This window comes from Schistocerca americana, chromosome 4, assembly GCF_021461395.2.
Source record: "Schistocerca americana isolate TAMUIC-IGC-003095 chromosome 4, iqSchAmer2.1, whole genome shotgun sequence".
NCBI lineage: Eukaryota > Metazoa > Arthropoda > Insecta > Orthoptera > Acrididae > Schistocerca > Schistocerca americana.
This window is the reverse complement of record NC_060122.1, coordinates 41,092,925-41,110,570: the sequence shown is the minus strand read 5'-3', so window position 1 is coordinate 41,110,570 and position 17,646 is coordinate 41,092,925. Positions and strand designations below refer to the sequence as shown.

General features: G+C 41.1%; 1 protein-coding gene across 1 annotated transcript in view; it reads left to right on the top strand.

Annotated features, from left to right (window-relative positions):
• Positions 1–2,550: 2,550 nt before the first annotated feature.
• LOC124612569 overlaps positions 2,551–17,646 on the top strand; it is a 30,408-nt gene continuing 15,312 nt past the window's right edge. Inside the window, exon 1 of the mRNA XM_047140853.1 lies at positions 2,551–3,994. Coding sequence (XP_046996809.1) covers positions 2,551–3,994 — 1,444 coding nt within the window. The remainder of the gene's footprint in view (positions 3,995–17,646) is intronic.

Genomic DNA, 17,646 nt, shown 5'->3' with positions numbered 1-17,646 from the left:
GATACACAACTGCAGGTTTACTGTATCCCTGTGACCTTCACATTGACGATGAAACACAGAAATTGCATCGGAATTAAATAGAAAAGGCACAATGCCGACTTAAGTACAAGAAGACTGACTTTTCTTAGTGTTTATGTTTTATGCCATTCCTGTGTCACCAGTTTTAGATTACGATGCACAGCTGCAAGGTTACAGTATCCCTTGGACCTTCGCATTAACGATGAAACACAGAAACTGCATGGGAATTAATTACAAAAGCCACAATGCCGATTAAAGTACAAGAAGATTGAGCCTGTTTACTGTTTATGTTTTGAGCCTTTCCTGTGAGACGTGTTTTAGACTCCAATGCTTCACTTCGGGTTTACTGTATCCCTTACGAATTTGACTTTGACGATGAAACACAAGAATTGCATCGGAATTAAATACAAAACGCACAATGCCGACTTAAGTACAAGAAGACTGACTTTTCTTTGTGTCTATGTTTTGAGACTCTCCTTTGTCACCAGTTTTAGAGTATGATGCACAAATGCAGGTTTACTTAATCCCTTGGAACTTCACATTGACGATGAAACGCAGTAATTGCATCGGAATTAAATATAGAAGGCTCAATGTCGACTTAAGTACATGATGACTGACTTTTCTTAGTGTCTATGCTTTGAGTCTTTTCGGTGTCACCAGTTTTAGATTCCGATTTACAACTGCAGGTTTACTGTATCCGTTGGGCATTCACTATGACGATGAAACACAAAAATTGCATCGGAATTAAATACAGAAGGCACATTGCAAAGTTAAGTACCAGAAGACAGACTTTCATTTGTGTCTATGTTTTAGCCTTTGCTGTGTCACCAGTTTAAGATTCCGTTGCACAACTGCAGGTTTACTGTATCCCTTGGACCTTCGGATTGCCTAAGAAACACAGAAATCGCATCGGAATTAAATACAAAAGGCACACTGCCGAATTAAGTACATGAAGACTGAGTATTCTTACTGTCTATGTTTTGAGACTTTCCTGTGAGACCAGTTTTAGATTCCGATGCTCAACTGCCGGTTTACTGTATCCCTTGGACCTTCACATTGACGATGAAACACAGAAATTAAATCGTAATTAAATACAAAAGACACAATGCCGACATAAGTACAATAAGACTGACTCTTTTTACAGTCTATGTTTCAGCCTTTCCTGTGTCACCTGTTTTAGATTCCGATGCACAACTGCAGGTTTACTGTATCCCTTGGACCTTCATATTGACGATGAAACACAAATATTGCATCGTAATTAAATACAAAAGTCACAATGCCGACTTAAGTACAAGAAAACTGACTTTTCTCAGTGTCTGTGTTTGAGCATTTCCTGTATCACCAGTTTAAGATTCCGATGCACAACTGCAGGTTTACTGTATCACTTGGACCTTCACATTGACGATGGATCACAGATTTCCATCGCAATTAAATACAATAGTCACAATGCCGACTTAAGTACAAGAAGACTGACTATTCTTAGTGTCTATCTTTGAGCATTTCCTGTATCACCAGTTTTAGATTGCGATCCACAACTGCAGGTTTACTGTATCTCTTGGACCTTCACATCGACGATGAAGCTCAGAAATTGCATCGGAATTAAATTCAAAAGGCACAATGCCGACTTTAGTACAAGAGCACTGAATTTCGTAGTGTCTATGTTTAAAGCCTTTCCTGTGTCACCTGTTTTAGAGTACGATGATCAACTGCAGGTTTACTGTATCCAAGGGACCTTCACATTGACGATGAAACAAGGAAATTGCATCGGAATTAAAGACAAAAGGCACAATCACGACTTAAGTACAAGAAGACTTACCGCAGGGGGCTCCCGTCTTGGGAGTATGTGGGTAGCATCCACACGGGCCCTTAGCTAAGCCTGGCATTACTTCCAGTTACTTGTGTCAGGCTTCTCCTGTTTCCTTTCCTATCCGGCCCCCCTCGGCCAACTCTTGGTTTCTTCGACCCCAACGGTATTAGGTTTCCGAGGCCCAAGGGTGTCTTTCACTTTCCTCTCTAGTATCTATTATCTTCCCTCCGACCCAACGGCGAAGCGAGCGGAAGAAGAATCTTATATCCCAGGTTCTCAAAGATCGTGGAGGCGGAAGAGGTCATGCCAGACGAACTGGCTGTAAAGGCGCCGCTCAGCCATCATTGAGCTCGCGGCAGTTCGTTGCAGTTCTGGTACCGGAAGTCACATGTCACATACATATGTGCCGTGATGAATTGTTCCAGAATCATAGTGTGTTGGTCACTTCCTCGCAAGCTGTAATCCACCTTAAACAAATTCACGCAAATGGCAATTTCTCCTGTCATTTTCTCTAAAGACCAATGACGATGGGATAAGGACGATGGTAGCAGGCTCCGAGTGAGGCTGGAAGCTACTAGTCTGGACCTGCACACTGGCGGCAGGTGTGTGATGGTCGCCTTCCTGAGAACCCGTGTGACTACTCGGGAATCCGGTCCTGCACCTGCGACTGGGCAGGCCTATTTAGGATGACCGCTGCCCACCCTGAATGGGGAAGGCCCTAGAAAATGTGGGCTAAACATCGGAAGTCACACTTGAACCGGGCTGGGAATCCGCACCCAGTAGGTCACTCCTTATACTGCGGACGTAAACAAAAGAAGAATGAAATGATTATGACAATAGGGACATGGAATGTCAGGACCCTCCTGGACGTGAACAATTACAGACCAGAGAGAAGAACTGCTCTTATCACCCAAGAACTAGCCCGTCTAGATATAGACATTGCTGCCTTGAGTGAGACAAGACTCTCAGGTGAGGGACACATTAGTGAGGTACGTTCAGGGTACACCATCTTCTGGAAGGGAAAGGATGCAGGAGAACCACGCATCCATGGTGCAGGATTTGCCGTAAAAACGAAAATAGTGAAAGATCTTCGACTTACACCTGTCTCAATTAATGAAAGACTGATGACTCTTAGAGTACCCATTGGTTCAGACAGATTCATCACCTTTGTCTCTGCATACGCTCCTACTTTAGACAGTGATGAAGACACAAAGAATCAGTTCTACCACCAACTGAACAGTACTCTCTCTAAAATACCCATTCAAGATAAATTAATTTTACTTGGTGATTTCAATGCCAGAGTGGGAAGGGACAACCGTTTTTGGAGAGATGTCATGGGTAAACAAGGGGTGGGAAACTGCAATGCAAATGGGTTGCTACTTCTTGGTCTGTGTGCTGAGCACGAGCTTTTCATCTCCAATACCCAATTCCGTTTGCGTAACCGCTATAAGACCACATGGATGCACCCACGCTCCAAACATTGGCATCTTATAGACTATGTTATTACGCGACAGCGTGACAAGAAAGACATTCTCATCACAAAAGCAGCACTAAACATCGATGAGTGCTGGACGGACCATAGACTTTTAGTCAGCCGTTTGAGAGTACCAAAGTATCGCAAGCCACGATCCCACTTTTCAAACCCACCACGCAGAAAATTCAACATAAGCAACCTGAACAACAAAAATGTTCGCTCACACTTCCAAGACATACTGTCCGAACAACTTAACAAAGCTCCAGCAACCACAGATGACGTCGAACAAGAATGGACCACATTAAAGAACATCATCAAAGAAACTGCTGAGAATGTTGTTGGTTGTAGTGCACGGAAAAGAAGTGACTGGTTTGATGACAACCACGGAGAAATCCAAGCCATCATCAATGCAAAGCGGGATGCTTACCTATCCCTTGCTCAAGATCCATCCTGCGCAGAAAAGAAATCACACTTTCTAGAACTCAAGCAGAAATGTCAAAGTGAAATACGAGTAATCAAGAACAAATGGTGGCAACAGAAAGCCACAGAACTCCAAAATCTTTCTGATGCAAGGAACCTGCGTGGCTTTTATGCTGGTATTAAAGAGCTGTATGGACCTATCCGCTCATCATCAGGAGCACTTAAAGCTGCTGACAACTCCACCATTCTTACTGAAAGTCAGGACATCTTAAATCGTTGGAAAGAGCACTTCAGCTCACTGTTAAACAGCCCTTCTACTGCCGCTGGAGATTTTCTCAAAAATGTCCCACAGCACCCTCCAAAACCCTGTCTGGCTGATCCTCCAACTTTTCAAGAATTTTGCAAGGCACTCAAGAGTGTGAAACCTGGGAAGGCTCCTGGACCTGACAGCATCCCGATGGAGCTTATTGAGGGTGGCGGCTTGCCTCTAAAAACTAGACTCTTCTCACTTATTATATTAATGTGGGAAACCCGCAAGGTACCAGCTGACTTGAAGAACTCCACAATTGTCACCATCTTCAAAAAGGGCGACAAAAGCGTCTGTGGTAACTACCGGGGAATATCTCTACTCTCTGTCACTGAAAAAATTTTTGCAAGAATCCTTTTAAATCGCCTCCAGACACTTTCAGAGACTATACTACCTGAGTCTCAATACGGGTTTCGACCTTCAAGAGGGACAATTGACATGATCTTCTGTGCACGACAACTACAGGAGAAGTGCAGAGAACAGCAAAAGCCTTTACTACTTGTTTTCTACGATCTAGAAAAGGCCTTTGATACAGTTCCCAGAGAAGCCATGTGGATGGTCTTAAAACGCTTCGGCTGCCCTGAACATTTTGTTGACCTGATTGAAGCTCTCCACGTTGATATGACTGGACAGGTCCTCTGCCAGAATGAAATGACTGGTGAATTCCTAATAACAAGTGGGCTTAAACAAGGATGCGTTCTTGCACCTACTTTATTTGCATTGTATCTGGCAGCTATGCTTTACGAGACAACCGTAAACAATGCAGGAATAGAACTAAAGTACAGGTTTGATGGAGGATTATTCAACCAGTCCAGACTCCATTCAAAAAGGTTCACCAGTACCACTCGTGTGACAGAGCTGCAGTATGCTGATGACAATGCCTCTCCAGCTCATTCACCTGCAGAGTTGCAGCTGTCAGTTGATTCCTTCAGCAGGGCGTACGAACGATTTGGTCTCTCCATCAATATTTCAAAGACAAATGTGATGGCGCAGCCAACTCCTGGCTCCTCCGTTCCTGACTTCAGCATATCCATCTATGATACACTCCTGGAACAAGTGGACCATTTCCTCTACCTGGGAAGCATACTGTCATCCAACTGCTCATCTGGAAAAGAAGTGGAGAATAGAATACGTGCTGCACATGTAGCATTTGGTCGTCTTACAAAGCGTGTCTTCCTGAATAAAGACCTAACACTGTACACCAAACTGATGGTGTACAAAGCTGTAGTCATTTCCACCCTGCTATATGGTTGCGAAACCTGGACGTTGTATCGCTGCGATCTGAAGAAACTAGAACGCTTCAACCAACAGAAGCTAAGATATATCATGAACCTAAAATGGGATGACTTCATATCCAACACGGCTGTTCTAGAGAGAGCAAAAATGCATAGCATGGAAGCTCTTATCATTGGGCATCAACTCAGAAGGGTCGGACATGTCCAGCGGATGAAAAATGACAGACTTCCACGCCAAATGCTGTACAGCGAAGTGAGCACAGGTAAAAGGCCACGAGGTGCCCCTCTCAAACGTTATAAGGATCAGTACAAGAAAAATCTGAAAACCTTGAACATCGATCCGAGTAACTGGTCCACAATAGCAGAAGACCGAAGTCGCTGGCGCTCAGTTACCTCAAATGCTCTTCAAAACTTTGAGCTGGAACGTCGAAGAATGGAGAATGACAAACGCCAGAGACGTAAACTCCTCCAGGCTCAGCCACGTCCTCCACCTTCCATCAGCTGTAATGTCTGTGGCCGCCTGTTCCACGCTAGAATTGGATTGCTAAGCCATCAACGACACTTCCACGCCTGAACCGTGACAAAGGAAATCTCAGGAGAGAAATGAAAACTCGGATACGAGTATCAGCCGACGACGACGACGACGACGACAAGAAGACTGAGTTTTTTAGTGTCGATGATTTGAGCCTTTCCTGTGTCACCAGTTTTAGATTCCGATGCTTAACTGCACGTTTACTGTATCCCTTGGACCTTCACTTTGACGATGAAACAAAAAATTGCATCGGAATTAAATACCAAAAGGCGCAATGCCGACTAAAGTACAAGAACACTGACTATTCTTAGTGTCTATGTTTGAGCATTTCCTGTGTCAACAGTTTTACATTCCGATGCACAACTGCAGGTTTACTGTATCCCTTGGACCTTCACATGGACGATGAAACACAGAAATTGCATCGGAATTTAATACAAAAGGCACAATAGCGACTTAAGCACAAGAAGACTGACTTTTCTTAGTGTCTTTGTTTAGAGCTTATCGTGTGTCACCAGTCGTATATTCCGATGCACAACTACAGGCTTACTGTATCCTTTGGACACAGATATTGACGATGAAATACAGAAATTGCATCGGAATTAAATAGAAAAGGCACAATGCCGACTTAAGTACAAGAAGACTGACTTTTCTTAGTGTCTATGTTTTAGGCCATTCCCGCGTCACCAGTTTTAGATTACGATGCACAACTGCAAGTTTACAGTATCCCTTGGACCTTCGCACTAACGATGAAACACAGAAATTGCATCGGAATTAATTACAAAATTCACAATGCCAATTAACGTACAAGTAGATTGAGCCTGTTTACTGTTTATGTTTTGAGCCTTCCCTGTGAGACCTGTTTGAGATTCCTATGCTTCACTTCAGGTTTACTGTATACCTTTCGACTTTCACTTTGACGTTGAAACACAAGAATTGCATCGGAATTAAATACAGAACGCCCAATGCCGACTTAAGTACAAGAAGACTGACTTTTCTTAGTGTCTTCGTTTTGAGACTCTCCTGTGTCACCAGTTTTAGATTATGATGCACAAATGCAGGTTTACTGAATCCCTTGGACCTTCACATTGACGGTGAAACACAGAAATTGCATCGGAATTAAATATAGAAGGCTCAATGTCGACTTAAGTACAAGATGACTGACTTTTCTTAGTGTCTATGCTTTGAGTCTTTTCGGTGTCACCAGTTTTAGATTCCGATGGACAACTGCAGGTTTACTGTATCCCTTGGACCTTCACATTGACGATGGATCACAGATTTCCATCGGAATTTTACACAACAGTCACAAGGCCGACTTAAGTACAAGAAGACTGACTATTCTTAGTGTCTATGTTTCGGCATTTCCTGTATCACCAGTTTTAGAGTCCGGTGCACTACTGCAGGTTTACTGTATCCCTTGGACTTTCACTTTGACGATGAAACACAAAAATTGCATCGGAATTAAATACAAAAGGCGCATTGCCGACTTAAGTACAAGAAGACTGCCATTTCTTATTGTCTATGTTTAAGCATTTCCCGTTTCTCCAGTTTTAGATTCCGATGCACAACTGCAGGTTTACTGTATCCCATGTTCCTTCACATTGACGATAAAGCACAGGATTTGCATCGGAATTAAATCCAAAAAGCACAATGCAGCCTTAAGTTCAAGAAGACTGACTTTTCTTAGTGTCTATGCTTTTAGCCTTACTTATGAGACCAGATTTAGATTCCGTTGCACAACTGCAGGTTTACTGTATCCCTTGGACCTTCAGATTGCCGATGAAACACAGGAATTGCATCGAAATTAAATCCAAAAGGCACAATGCAGTCTTAAGAACAAGAAGCCTAATTTTTCCTAGTGTCTACGCCTTGAGCCTTTCCTGTTAGCCCAGTTTTAGATTCCGATGCTTTCCTTCAGGTCTACTGTATCCCTTGGACCTTCACATTGACGATGAAACACAGAAATTGCATCGGAATTAAATACAAAGGGCGCAAGGCCGACTTAAGTAAAAGATGACCGACTTTTCTTAGTGTGTATGATTTGCGCCTTTCCTGTCTCACCAGTTTCAGAGTGCATGCACAACTGCATGTTTACTGTATCACTTGGACCGTCACATTGACGATGAAACACAGAAATTGCATCGGAATTAAATACAAAAGGCACAATGCCGACTAAAGTACAAGAAGACTGATTCTTCTTGCCGTCTATCTTTCGAGCCCATCCTAGGAGACCAGTTTGAGCTTCTGATGGTTCACTTTACGTTTACTGTATCCTATGGACCTTTACAGTGGCGATGAAACACAAAAATAGCATCTGAATTAAATACATAAAGCTTATTGCCGAATTAAGTACAAAAAGACTGAGTCTTCTTACTGTCAATTTTTTAAGCGTTTACTGTGAGACCAGTTTTAGATTACGATGCTTCATTTCAGGTTTACGGGTTCCCATGAACCTTCACTTTGACGATGAAACGCATAAATAGCATCCGAATTAAATAAAAAAGGCACAATGCCGACTTAAGTCCAAGAAGACTGACTTTTCTTAGTGTCTATTATTGAGTCTTTCCTATGTCACCAGTTTTAGATTCCGATGCACAACTGCAGGTTTACTGTATCAGTTGGACATGCACATTGTCGATAAAACACAAAAATAGCATCGGAATTAATTACAAACAGCACAATGCCGACTTAAGTACACGAAGAATGACTATTCTTAGTGTCTATGTCTTAAGCCTTTCCTGTGAGACCAGTTTGAGATTCCAATGCCTCATTTCTGGTTTACTGTATCCCTTGGACCTTCACATTGACGATGAAACTCAGAAATTGCATCGGAATTAAATACTAAAGGCACAATGCCGAGTTAAGTACAAGAAGACTGAGTCCTCTTACCGTCTACGTTTTGAGCCTTTCCTGTGAGACCACTTTTAGATGTCGATGCTTCACTTCAGGTTCACTGTATCCCTTGGACCTTCACTTTGACGATGAAACACATAAATTCCATTCTAATTAAATACATATGGCACAATGCTGACTTAAGTACAAGTAGACTGACTTTTCTTAGTGTCTATGATTTGAGCATTTCGTATGTCACCAAATTTAGGTTCCCATGCACAACTGCAGGTTTACTGCATCCTTTGGACCTTCACATTGACGATGAAAAACAGGAATTGCATCGGAATTATATCCGAAAGGCACAATGCCGTCTTAAGTACAAGAGGACTGAGTCTTCTTACTGTCAATGTTTTAAGCCGTCCCTGTGAGACCAGTTTTAGATTCCGATGCTTCATTTCAGGTTCACTGTATCCCTTGGACCTTCACATTGACGATGAAACACAAAAATAGCATCGGAATTAAATACAAAAGGCACAATGCCGACATAAGTACAAGAAGACTGACTTTTCTTAGTGTCTATGTTTTGAGCCTCTCCTGTGCCAGCAGTTTTATATTCCGATGCACAACTGCAGGTTTACTGCATCCCTTTTTCCTTCACATCGTCGATGAAACACAGGCATTGCATCGGAATTATATACAAAAGGCACAATGCCGACTAAAGTACAAGAAATCTGCCATTTCTTAGTGTCTATGTTTTCAACCTTTCCTGTGTGGCCAGATTTAGATTCCGATGCACAACTGCAGGTTTACAGTATCCCTTTGACCTTCACATTGACGATGAAACACAGAAATTGCATCGGAATTACATACAAAAGGCACAATGCCGACTTAAGTACAAGAAGACTGAGTTTTCTCACCGTCTATGTTTTAAGCCTTTCCTGTGAGACCAGTTTGAGATTTCGATGCTTCATTTGAGGTTCACTGTATCCCTTGGACCTTAACATTGACGATGAAACACAAAAATAGCATCGGAATTAAATACAAAAGGCACAATGCCGACTTAAGTACAAGAAGACTAATTTTTCTTAGTGTCTATGTTTTAAACCTTTCCTGTTAGCCCAGTTTTAGATTCCGATGCTTTACTTCAGGTCAACTGTATCCCTTGGAACCTCACATTGACGATGAAGCACAAAGATAGCATCGGAATCAAATACAAAAGGCGTATTGCTGACTTAAGTACAAGAAGACTGAGTCTTCATACCGTCTATGTTTAAGCATTTACTGTGAGACCAGTTTTACATTTCGATGCTTCATTTCATGTCTACCGTATCCCTTGGACCTTCCCATAGACGATGAAACACAAAAATAGAATCGGAATTAAATACAAAAGGCACAATGCCGACTTAAGTAAAGGAAGACTGACTTTCATAGGTGTCTATGTTTTGAGCCTTTCCTGTGTCACCAGTTTTCGATTCCGATGAACAACTGCAGGTTTACTGTATCCCTTGGACCTTCACATTGCCGATGAAACACAGGAATTGCATCGGAATTAAATCCAAAATGCACAATGCCGTCTTAAGTACAAGAAGACTGAGACTTCTTACAGTCTATGTCTTAAGGCTTTCCTGTGGGACCAATTTTAGATTCCGATGCTTCATTTCAGGTTTACTGTGTCCCTTGCACCTTCACATTAATGATGAATCGCAAAATTAACATCGGAATTAAATACAAAAGGCACAATGCCGTCTTAAGTACAAGAAGACTGACTTCTCTTAAAGTCTATGTTTTGAGTCTTTCCTGTGTCACCGGTTTTAGATTACGATTCACAACTGCTAGTTTACTGTATCGCTTGGCCCTTCACATTGTCGATGAAACACGGAAATTGCATTGGAATCAAATACAAAGGGCACAATAAAGTCTTAAGTATAAGAAGGCTGAGTCTTCTGATCGTCTCTGTATTGAGCCATACCGGTGAGACCAGTTTTCGATTACGATCCTTCACTTCAGGTTTACTGTATCCTTTGGACCTTCACATAGACGATGAAACACAGAAATTACACCGGAATTAAATACAAAAGGTACAATGCAGACTTAAGTACAAGAATACTGACTTTTCTTAGTGTGTATGTTTTGAGCCTTTCCTGTGAGTCCATTTTTAGATTCCGATGCTTTACTTCAGGTTAACTGTTTCCCTTGGACCTTCACATTGACGATGAAACCCAGAAATTGCATCGCAATTAAATATAATAGGCACAATGCCAATTTAAGTAAGGGAAGGCTGACTTTTATAGCTGCCTGTGTTTTGAGCCTTTGCTGTGTCACCAGTTTTAGATTCCGATACACAACTGCAGGTTTACTGTATCCCTTAGACCTACACATTGCCGACGAACCACAGAAATTGCATCGGAATTAAATCCAAAAGGCACAATGCCGTCTTAAGTACAAGAAGACTGAGTCTTCTTACTGTTCATGTTTTAAGCCTTTTGTGTGAGTTCAGTTTTAGATTCAGATGCTTCATTTGAGGTTTACTGTATCCCTTGGACCTGCATATTGGCGATGAAACACAAAAGTAGCATCGGAATTAAATACAAAATGCGCAATGCTGACATAAGTACAAGAAGGCTGAATTTTCTTAGTGTCTATGTTTTGAGATTTACCTGTGAGACCAGTATTAGATTCCGATCCTTTACTTCAGGTCTACTGTATCCTTTGGACCTTCACATTGACGACGGAACACAGAAATTAGATCTGAATTACATACACAGGGCACAATGCCGTCTTAAGTACTAGAAGACTCAGTCTTCTTACTGTCTATGATTGAAGCCTTTTCTGTGAGAACAGTTTTAGATTCCGATGCTTCATTACATGTTTTCCGTATCCCTTGGACTGTCACATTGACGATGAAACACAAAAATAGCATCGGAATTATATACAAAAGGCACAATGACGACTTAAGTAAAGGAAGACTGACATTTCTTAGTGTCTATGATTTGCGCCTTTCCTGTCTCACCAGTTTCAGAGTCCGATGCACAACTGCTGGTTTACTGTATCCCTTGATCCTCCATATTGTCGATGAAACAGTGAAATTGCATCGGAATTGGATACAAAAGGCCCAAGGCCTTCTTAAGTACAAGAAGACTGACTCTTCTTACTTTTTTTATGTTTTAAGCCTTTCCTGTGAGTCCAGTTTTAGATTCCGATGCTGTATTTCAGGTTTACTGTATCCCTTGGACCTTCACATTGACGATTAAAAACAAAAATAGCGTCGGAATTAAATACAAAATGCACAATGCCGACTTAAGTACAAGAAGACTGTCTTTTCTTAATGTCAATGGTTTTAGCCTTTCCTGTGAGACCAGTTTTAGATCCGATGCCTTACTTCATGTCTACTCTATCCCTTGGACATTCACATTGACGATGAAAGACAGAAATTGAATCGGAATTAAATACAAAAGGCACAATGCCGACTTAAGCAAAGGAAGACCGACTTTTCTTAGTGTCTATGATTTGCGTCTATCCTGTCTCACCAGTTTCAGATTCCGATGCACAACTGCAAGTTTACTGTATCCCTTGGACCTTCACATTGACGATGAATCACAGAAATTGTATCGGAATTAAAAACAAAATGCACAATGCCGACATAAGTAAAAGAAGACTGCGTCTTCTTACCGTCAATCTTTTGAGTCTTTCATAGGAGACCAGTTTGAGATTCCGATGCTTCACTTCACGTTTACTGTATCCCTTGGAGCTTCACATTGACGATGAAATACAAAAATTGCATCGGAATTATGTACAAAATGCACAAAGCCGACTTAAGTAAAAGATGACTGACTTTTCATAGTGTCTATGTTTTGAACCTTTGCTGTGCCACCAGTTTTATATTCTGATTCACAACTGTAGGTTTACTGTATCCCTTGGACCTTCACATTGACGATGAAGCACAAAAAATTGCATCGGAATTAAATTCAAAAGGCACAATGCCGACATAAGTAAAAGAAGATTGTGGCTTCTGATCGTCTATGATTTGGGCCATACCTGTGAGACCAGTTTTAGATTCCGATACTTCACATCAGGTTTACTGTTTCCCTTGGGCCTTCACATTGACGATGAAACACAAAATATTCCATCGGAATTAAACACATAATGCACAATGCCGACTTACGTAAAGGAGGACTGACTTTTCTTAGTGTCTATGTTTTGAGCCTTTCCTAAATCACCAGTTTTTGATTCCGATGCACAACTGCAAGTTTACTGTATACCTTGGACCTTCACATTAGCGACGAAACACAGAAATTGCGTGGGAATTAAATACAAAAGGCACAATGCCGACTTAAGTACAAGGTGACTGAGTCTTCTTACCGGATATGATTTGAGAGTTTCCTGTGATACCACTTTTAGATCCCGATGCTTCCCTTCAGGTGTACTGTATCCCTTGGACCTTCACTCTGACGGAGAAACACTTAAATTGCATCCTAATTAACTACAAAAGGCACAATGCCGACTGAAGTACAAGAAGACTGACATTTCTTAGTGTCTATGTTTTGAGCCTTTACTGTGTCACCAGTATTAGATTCCGATGCACAACTGCAGGTTTCCTCTACCCCTTGGACCTTCAATTCGACGATGAAACACAATAATTTCATCGGAATTAAATACAAAGTCACAATGCCGACTTGAGTACAAGAAGACTGACTTGTATTAGTGTCTATGCTTTGAGCCTCTCCAGTGTCACCAGTTTTATATTGCGATGTACAACTGCAGGTTTACTGTACCGCTTGGAACTTCACATTGACGATGAAACACAGAAATTGGATCGGAATTATATATAAAAGGCACAATGAGGACTTAAGTACAAAAAGACTGACTTTTTTTACTGTCTATGCTTTGAGTCTTTCCTGTGTCACCAGTTTTAGATTCCGATGCACAACTTTGGTTTACTGTATCCCTTGGACCCTCACATTGACAATGAAACACAGAAATTGCATCGGAATTAAATACAAAAGGCACAATGCCGACTTAAGTACAAGAACACTGACTTTTCTTAGTGTCTATGTTTTGAGCCTTTCCTATGTCACCAGTTTTAGATTCCGATGCACAACTGCAGGTTTACTGTTTCCCTTGGACCTTCACATTGACGATGAAACACATAAATTGCATCGCAATTAAATACAAAATGCACAACGCCGACTAAAGTAAAGGAAGCCTGACTTTTCTATGTTTCTATGATTTGAGCCTTTCCTCTGTCACCAGTATTAGATTCCGATGCACAACTTTGCTTTACTGTATCTCTTGGACCCTCGCATTGAAAAGAATCACAGAAATTACATCGGAATTAAATACAAATGGCACAATGCCGACTTAAGTAAAGCAAGACTGACTTTTCTTAGTGTCTCTGTTTTGAGACTTTCCTGTGTCACCAGTTTTAGATTCCGATGCACAACTGCAAATTTACTGTATCCCTTGGAGCTTCACATTTACGACGAAACACAGAAATTGCATCGGAATTAAATACAAAATTCACAATGCCGAATTAAGTACAAGAAGACTGAGTCTTCTTACAGTCTATGATTTGAGCCTTTCCTGTGATACCACATGTAGATTCCAATGCTTCACTTAAGGTTTACTGTGTCCCTTGGACCTTCACATTGACGATGAAACACAGAAATCGCATCCGAATAAAATACAAAAGGCACAATGCCGTCTTAAGTACAAGATGACTGACTTTTCTTAGTGTCTATGACTTGAGCCATTCCTGTGGGACCAGTTTTCGATTCCGATGCTTTACTTCAGGTTTACTGTATCCCTTGGACCTTCACTATGACGATGAAACACAGAAAATGCATCGGAATTAAATGCAAAAGGCACAATGCTGACTTAAGTACAAGAAGACTGAGTCTTCTTACGGTCTAGGCTTTGAGACTGTCCTGTGTGACCAGTTTTAGATTTCGATGCTTCACTTAAGGTTTACTGTATCCCTTGGACCTTCACTTTGACGATGAAACACATAAATTGCATCCTAATTAACTACAAAAGGCACAATGCCGACTGAAGTACAAGAAGACTGACTTTTCTTAGTGTCTATGCTTTGAGCCTTTCCTATGTCACCAGTTTTACATTCCGATGCACGACTGCAGGTTTCCTGTATACCTTGGATCTTCACATTGACGATGAAACACTGGAATTGCATCGGAATTAAATCCAAAAGGCACAATGCCGACTTAAGTACAAGATGACTGACTTTTCTTGGTATCTATGTTTTGAGCCATTCCTGTGAGACCAGTTTTAGATTCCGATGCTTTACTTCAGGTTTACTATAACCCTTGGACCTTCATATTGACGATGAAACACAGAAATTGCATCGGAATAAAATACAAAAGGCACAATGCCGACTTAAGTACAAGATGACTGACTTTTCATAGTGTCTATGTTATGAGCCTTTCCTGTGAGACAAGTTTCAGATTCCGATGCCTTACATGAGGTCTACTGTATCCCTTGGACCTTCATATTGACGATGAAACACAGAAATTGCATCGGAATGAAATACAAAAGGCACAATGCCGACTTAAGTACAAGATGACTGACTTTTCTTGGTATCTATGTTTTGAGCCATTCCTGTGAGACCAGTTTTAGATTCCGATGCTTTACTTCAGGTTTACTGTTACCCTTGGACCTTCTCATGGACGATGAAACACAGAAATTGCATCGCAATTAAATACAAGACGCTCAACGCCGACTTAAGTAAAGGAAGCCTGACTTTTCCAGGTGTCTATGTTTTGAGCATTTCCTGTGTCACCAGTATTAGATTTCGATGCACGACTGCAGGTTTAAAGCATCCCTTGGACTTTCACATTGACGATGAAACACAGAAAATGCATCGGAATTAAATGCAAAAGTCACAATGCTGACTTAAGTACAAGAAGACTGAGTCTTCTTACCGACTAGGCTTTGAGACTTTCCTGTGAGATTAGTTTTAGATTCCGATGCTTCACTTAAGGTTTACTGTATCCCTTGGACCTTCTCTTTGACGATGAATCACAAATATTCCATCGGAATCAAATACAAAGGGCACAATGCCGACTTATGTACAAGAAGACTGACTTGTCTTAGTGTCTATGTTTTGAGCCTCTCCTGTGTCACCAGTTTTAGATTGCGATGTACAACTGCAGGTTTACTGTATCGCTTGGACCTTTACATTGACGATGAAACACAGAAATTGCATCGTAATTAAATATCAAGGGCACAATGCCGACTTAAGTACAAGAAGACTGACTTGTCTTAGTGTGTATGATTTGAGCCTCTCCTGTGTCACCAGTTTTAGATTGCGATGTACAACTGCAGGTTTACTGTATCGCTTCGACCTTTACATTTTCGATGAAACACAGAAATTGCATCGGAATTAAATACAAATGGCACAATACCGACTTAATTACAAGAAGACTGAGTCTTCTTTTCGTCTATGTTTTGGGCCTTTCCCGTGAGTCAGTTTTAGATTGCGATGCTTCACTTCAGGTTTAGTGTATCCCTTGGACCATCACAATGACGATGAAACACAGGAATTGCATCGGAATTAAATCCAAAAGGCACTATGCCGTCTTAAGTACATGAAGACTAAGTCTTCTTACTGTCTATGATTTGAGCGTTTCCTTTGAGATCAGTTTTAGTTTCCGATGCTTTACTTAAAGTTAACTGTATCACTTGGATCTTCACATTGACGATGAAACACAGAAATTGCATCGCAAATAAATGCAAAAGGCAGAATGCCATTTTAAGTAAGGGAAGACTGACTTTTCTTGGTCTCCATGCTTAGAGCTGTTCCTGTGTCAATAGTTTTATATTCCGATGCACAACTGCAGTTTTACTGTATCCCATGGACCTGCACATTGACGACGAAACATAGAAATTGCATCGGATTTAAATACAAAATCACAATGAAGACATACGTAGAAGAAGTCTGAGTCTTCTTACTCTCTATGTTTTGAGCGTTTCCTCTGAGACCAGTTTCAGATTCCGATGCACATCTGCAGGTTTACTGTATCCCTTGATACTTCAGATTAACGGAGAACACGGAAGTTGCATCGGAATTAAGTACAAAAGGCACAATGCCGACATAAGTACACGAAGACTGTGCCTTCTGATCGTCTATATTTTGAGCCACACCTGTGAGACCAGTTTTAGATTCCGATGCTTTACTTCAGATTTACTGAATCTCTTGGACCTTCACATTGACGATGAAACACAGAAATTGCATCTCAATTAAATACAATAGGCACAATGCCATCTTAAAAAAAGGAGGAGTAATTTTTATAGGTGTCTATGTTTTGAGCTATCAATGTGTCACAAGTCTTAGATTCCGATGCACAACTGCAGGTTTACAGTATCCTTTGAACCTTCACATTGACGATGAAGCACAGAAATTGCATCGGAATTAAATAACCAGGCACAATGCTAGCTTAAGTACTAGAAGACTAAGTCTTCTTACTGACTATGTTTTAAGCCTTTCCTGTGAGACCAGTTTTCAATTCCGATGCTTCATTTCAGGTTTACCGTATCCCTTGGACCTTCACGTTGTCGATGAAACCTAAAAATTGTATCGGAATTAAATACCAAAGGCACAATGCCGACATAAGTACAAGAAGACTGACTTTTCTTAGTGTCTATGCTTTGAGCCTTTCCTGTGAGACCAGTTTTAGAATACCGTGCTTTACTTCAGGTCTACTGTTTCACTTGGACCTTCACATTGACGAAGAAACACAGAAATTGCATCGGAATTAAATACAAAGGGCACAATGCCGACTTATGTAAAAGAAGACTGACTTTTCTTAGCGTCTATGCTTTGAGCCTTTCCTGTGAGACCACTTTTAGATTCCGATGCTTCACTTCATGTTTACTGCATCCCTTGAACCTGCACTTTGACGATGAAACACATTAATTGCATCCGAATTAAGTATAAAAGGCACAATGCCGACTTAAGTAAAGGAAGACTGACTTTTCTTAGCGTCTATGATTTGCGCCTTTCCTGTCTCA